Genomic DNA, 6,055 nt, shown 5'->3' with positions numbered 1-6,055 from the left:
TGATCTTCTATAGTGATATTGTTGAATTTTATTATGTGCTACATATGCTGTTTACATGTATTTCAAGCTATTTTTCTTGAATGGTTTGTCATCATCAAAAAGAGGGAGATTATTTGGCTTTTGGCCCTTAATCTCAAATTAATTAATCAATTATTTTGATGATAACAAACCCAATTTTTAATTACTAAAAATCTTAGTTGTTTTAATGTATTCATAGCGTAGAGCTCGGAACAACGATTTCAACACCTCTTGAATCACTCAAATCGAGCTCAAACGAAGACGATATGACCGAAACAAGTCTATAGAGAAAAATACCGTGTGGACGACGTGGCATAAACCAGACTATTTGCATGTAGACATGTGGCCAAGCATATTGGTTGGAATAGTGGATCATTAAGAGATTAATATATGATGAACTTTGATTTTTTGGATTGATTTAAAACTTTAAAGAGAATGAATTTAAAAAAGAAAATGAATATTAAAAGAAAAATGAATTTAAATATTATTTATGTTTGTGTTCTAACGCTAATTTTGACACATGATATGTTTTTTTTTATTTGTTGGATTAATTTTAAAAAGAAAATGAATTTCAAAAGAAAATAAATTTAATATTATATTTGGTTTGTATCTAACGACTAGTTTAGTTTAAAATCTCAATCGTGATTTTTTCTTTTCCAAAATCGAATGGTCCAAATTAATTGTGGTTTATAAAAAAAATTTCATCTCTTATAAACCATCTTACTCTCTAATTTTTAAACAACAAAATTTTACATTTCATAATCCTCCAAAACTCAAAAGTTCCATTGTTGCTCTCTCTAAATTCCCAATTTTTTCTTTTCATTATTCTTGAGAGAGTGTTATTGTATTATGAAGATAAACTTGTTGAGTGCTTAAAATTGTAAATCCACTCTAATGAGAGTTGTATTGTGTTTCTTCAAAAATTCCAACATTTGTAACGGTTTGATCCTAAACTGTGGAAAGGATCGGGTTTCTCTTGAAACCGTAAAAGAGCGATGGTGTAACGGTTGGCTCTAATCCGTGGAAAGAGTCAGAAAGATTTTATTCAAATTTCCAAGAGGCGCTTGGGGAGTGGAGTAGGTCGAGTTTGACTGAACACTTATTAAAAAATTACGGTGTCTTCTTCTCTAACTCTTTCCTTTTTATTTTTGCAATTAATTTAAGCAATTTATTGTATGTTTTAGTTTGTTCTTATTTATTTGCTAAAATTTGATAGAATTAAATTATCACATTTTTTGTCATCTTATTTGTTGCATAATTTTTAATTTTTCTTATTATTTATAAAAAGTGTATTAATTAGTTTAATTGAGTTAATTTAGAAAATAAGTTTAATTAAACCCTATTCACCCCCCTAGGGTTGCCATATCGATCCAACAATTGGTATCAGAGCGGGTTGCTCTTCTTTGAATATTTATTTCTTGATAAACTTTATTGTTTTTGAGCTATGACAACTTTAGGTTTTATCTCTTTTACCGATAGTCAATCTATTACAAAGTCTCTTTTCTTTAATGATACTAATTATAGTTATTGGAAAAATAGAATGAGATTTTTCTTGCTTTCTATTGATTATGATTTATGGGATATTGTTGAGGAAGGTTTTAAAATTCCAACAAAAGATGTTGATGGTCTTAACACTATAAAACCTAAGGAAGAATGGTCAATAAATGAAAAGAAAGTATGCTCTTTAAATGCCAAAACTATTAATTGCTTAAAGAGTTGTATTGGAGAGGAAGATGCAAAACATTGTAATGGTAAAAATAATTTTTAAGAATTTGTTTTTGTTTTTGGAGTTTGGGTAAAAATTCAACAATTTTGCTTAAGAAAGATGCAAAACATTGTAAGAATTTGAGATAAAACAAGTTTAATTTTAAAAAACCAAAAACAAAAAAATTAAGACCACGTTTGGTAACAATTTGGTTTTAGAGTTTTTATTTTTTAAAATTAAGCTCATAGACCCTAATTTCATATCTAAATTTCTTCTTTGTTATCTATTTTGTTACCAATGGTTTAGAAAACAAAGCCAAATTTGAAAACTAGAAAAAGTAGAGCCCAGGTAATCATTTTTTTTTTAATTTTTGTTTTTGAAAATTAAGTATATGTACACTAGCTCTACCACCAAATTTCTTTTTTTATTATCTACTTTTCACTAATGGTTTAAAAAATCAAGCCAAAATTTGAAAATTAAAAAAACATAGCTTTCAAAAAAGTATTTTTTTTTTTTTAGAATTTGGATAAGAATTCAACTATTGTACTTAAGAAATATACAAATCATTGTAAGAAATATGGATGATATAAGCTTAGTTTTCAAAAAAAAAAAAATGGTTACCAAATGGAATTTTAATTTTTAAAAACTTGTTTTTGTTTTTGAATTTTGTCTAAGAATTCAACTAATGTACTTAAGAACGATACATGATAAGAAATGGAGAGGAAATAAACTTAATTTTCAAAAACCAAAAACAAAAAAGTAAAATGGTTACCAAACGAGACATGTATAGTTATTAAATGAAGTCAAAATTCTTAATATTCTGTATAATTTTTTTAAAAATTTAATCAATCTGTTAGATGTAAAAAAGAATTATAAAAAAACAAAAATTCAAAGAATAAATTTATAATACTAAATGACTAAATAACTACGAAGCTTGGAATTTTCTATTTGCTACTTCATACACTGTAATAGATATTACCACATAGCTACAGAGATCTCGAACAACATTACTTTGATTTACAAAACAGCCGCCGCTGATTATTACAATATCTTAATCAGTCTGACCACCGCCGCCGGTGCTCCACGGCGGCGGAGGAGGAACATGCGGCCTGTAGTACTCACTTTCTTCCTCCTACAAAAACCCAACACAACGAATAATATTGATTATTTTTTTTTCTTTTCAAATAAAGAAAGAAATAAAAATGCCCCATTTCTTTGATTTTTCACAGTTTAATCTTTAAAATTATAAATTTTCAATGAAGTCATTGTACTGAAAAGTTTGTCAAATTTTGTACATAAAAAGTGAATATATATTCACGATACCACACCCTTTTATTAAAAAAAAAAAAAAAAAAAACCTATTTGAGATTTTTCTATATTTTATACATTTTTTAATTTTTTTAAAAAAATTTTGAATTTATTTTCAATTTAGCTTATAAATTTCAGAACATTAAATTATTAGTCTTCAAATTTAATTGATATTTAGATTTCATGATTTATACTTTTTACCTTGATTTATTTACTAAATATTTACTTTTAACATATTGATTATTTAAAAAAATTAAAATTAATTAAATTTTCCTATCTTTTCACCACCGTTAAAATTAATTTTAAAAGTTCATTTCATATTTATTTTAAATTAACAAATAAACTTAACACTAAGACCATTGGTAATATTTTGTTGGAAGTCAAGGTTAAAAGTTTAAAATTTAGGTTTAAATCCTATTTTTTTCTTGAACTTTGAATATTGTTCTATTTTGATTCTTAAACTTTTAAAAATGTCTGTTTTAGTCCTCAAACTTCTAGAAAATGCTTACTTTGATCTCTACTATTAAATTTTTGTTAACTTCTTAACAAAATAGTTCGATGACTTGTATTTTTAGATAATTAAGCTACCAAATAAGTTAACCATACTAACAAATCTATAGTTTCAATCTTGAATAAAGGTGGTAAAGTGAATTTTTATGGGTTGACTCGAAAGTCATTTTTGGTTCAAGATTTTGATTGTTCACTATTTTGGGGCATTGATATTTGATATTTTCCTTCCCCTTGATCTTCATCTTACTCAATACATCTAAAACCCAAAAATACATATCGCCTCCCATTTTCTTTCAAGTTTTACCAAAATTTTGACACTAAAATAAGTACTTTTAAAAGGATTAAATCTAACATTTTTAAAAATAATTTAGAGACTAAATCAAAATAAAACTCGGAAAATCATAGGCAATAAAATCCAAAACATCAAAAATGTATTTCTCTCAAAGGACAAAACAATTACTTTAAAAATTGGGAACTATTTTTACATTCAAATACAACCAAAAAAAAGAGGGAGAGAGAAATAGGCTTACAGATTCATCATCGGGTGGGTTGACCGCCGTGGAAGGCGGATCTGAGCCGTCGGTGTAGCAATCTTCCGGTGAGGAGGGCGCCGGACGGTAAGGTGGTCCATTGTGATTAAAACCTAAGAATCTCAAAATGGCGATGAAAGCTTGAAGGATTGAATCACAGATAATTAAAAAGATAGGACAGTGAGAATGAAGATCAGTTTCATCATCATCATCCACCTGCTTCTTGCTCTTTTCAATTGAATCCATTTTTTTCTGGAAAAGTTTTTAAATCGTGTCTTAAATTTTCGTTTTTGCCGACAAGGGTCTCTCTCTGTCTCTGTGTGACTCATAAATATCAAACACAAATACAAAACACAGACAGACAAATATGTGAATTAAATGTCATTAATTTTCATGTTTTTCGAGGTTTCTATGAAAGTACAGTGCTACCCCTCTCTTACCTTTTCATTTATCACCAAGGAGTAGAATAGGTCTGAATTAGATGAATATATTGTAGACTCATAAATCCATAATCTCTAATGTTTGTCTCACCAACATAAATTGAGTTGAGTTGGTATAATATACTAATCCAATGTTTAAATTCATAATCTTTAAGTGATGTTTGACTCATCAACATGAGTTGAGTTAAATTAGTATAATATAGTAACTCAATGTTTGACCAATGTTGGTGGAATTGAGTTTGTATATTTTACCTACTCACCCCAACTCACTACAACTCTCCCTTATTCCAATGTTTCCAATGGCTTCACCCATCGGCCATTGTCGACGACTACCGTTGCTACACTCTGGGAACCAACTCCAGACTTCAACAATCACCTTCAATGAAAACTCCAGCGACCAACTCGTCGATAAATTCCGAACTTCAAATACCGCCTCCGACGACAAACTTCGATGACCCAATTTCGACGACCACCTTTGCACGACTAATTTTGACGACTAATTTTGGGTTCCAACAACCACCACCTTCATAGGCTTCAACAACCACCTCCAACAAAAAACCACCTTTGATGACCACCTTCGAGTGAGCAACTCCCACGACTAATTCTGGGTTTTGATGATCACCTCTAAAGATAAAACTCCAGCAACCAATTACAATACCACCTTCATGCGACCAACTTTGAGCCCCCACAACCTCCTCCGACTACAACCTCTGACGAGAATCATCTTCAATGATCAACATTGACGACCACCTTCGCGCGACCAACTCCAACTACCAATTTCGAACTCCTAAAACCACCTCCGACGACAAACTCTGGCAGCCAACTAAAATACCACCTTCATGAGACCAACTTCAAGCTCTAACAGCCACCTCTAACTACAAACTCTAGTGAAAATTATCTTCAATAATAACTTCGATGACCAATTTCGACTATTATAAGATCCATGACTGTTAATAATAAGGTTGTTGATTATATAAATAATAGTATTTTATCTACATTAAATACAATATTTATACGTGAAAAATTGTAAAATATATTTTTATTTAATTAAATTCACATCTCAAATTAGTGTTAATAATATCTGGAAAAATATGTATATAGTTGAATAGTATGTAATGTAGGATCCCTGTAAAGAGTTCACAGCGGAAGCAGTTCGTCCCAATTCCCAAAATTTCATAAAATATTAAATTTTATAGTAAACATACATTATGCATCTAAAAAATTACAGCATGCATGGGCTTAATTAAAGAGAAGAAAATAGAATAGTTCAGAATCATTATCTTTGAAGATCTAATCTTCAAATAAAAAATTCCTTGAACCGATGAACACCACCATGAACGGTTACCTCGATATTCTCTAGATGAGAATCCAAGAGGAGTGAGGCTATGGCTATTTTGATTGAGAGGGGATTGATAGAGAGGAGAGGAAAGGAAGAGGATGATCGTAACAAACTTGGAGCCCTCTATCTCCTCTGTATATTTTCACACACACAAAAAGAGAAAAAAGAACCACCCCATTGAAACTGCCCACTTACACATCCTAGA

At 29.7% G+C, this 6,055-nt stretch overlaps 1 protein-coding gene across 1 annotated transcript; it reads right to left on the bottom strand.

The window, feature by feature from the left end:
• Positions 1-2,643: 2,643 nt before the first annotated feature.
• LOC120076731 lies at positions 2,644-4,385 on the bottom strand. Its single transcript, XM_039030629.1, has 2 exons — positions 4,072-4,385; positions 2,644-2,855 (listed from the first exon to the last, which is right to left on the bottom strand). The coding sequence occupies exons 1-2, from the start codon at positions 4,315-4,317 to the stop codon at positions 2,775-2,777; spliced, it is 327 nt and encodes a 108-aa protein (XP_038886557.1). The 5' UTR covers positions 4,318-4,385; the 3' UTR covers positions 2,644-2,774.
• Positions 4,386-6,055: the final 1,670 nt, after the last annotated feature.

The sequence above is a fragment of the Benincasa hispida genome, chromosome 4, assembly GCF_009727055.1.
Source record: "Benincasa hispida cultivar B227 chromosome 4, ASM972705v1, whole genome shotgun sequence".
In the NCBI taxonomy this organism is placed as follows: Eukaryota; Viridiplantae; Streptophyta; class Magnoliopsida; order Cucurbitales; family Cucurbitaceae; genus Benincasa; species Benincasa hispida.
This window is presented reverse-complemented; position numbering and strand designations above follow the sequence as displayed.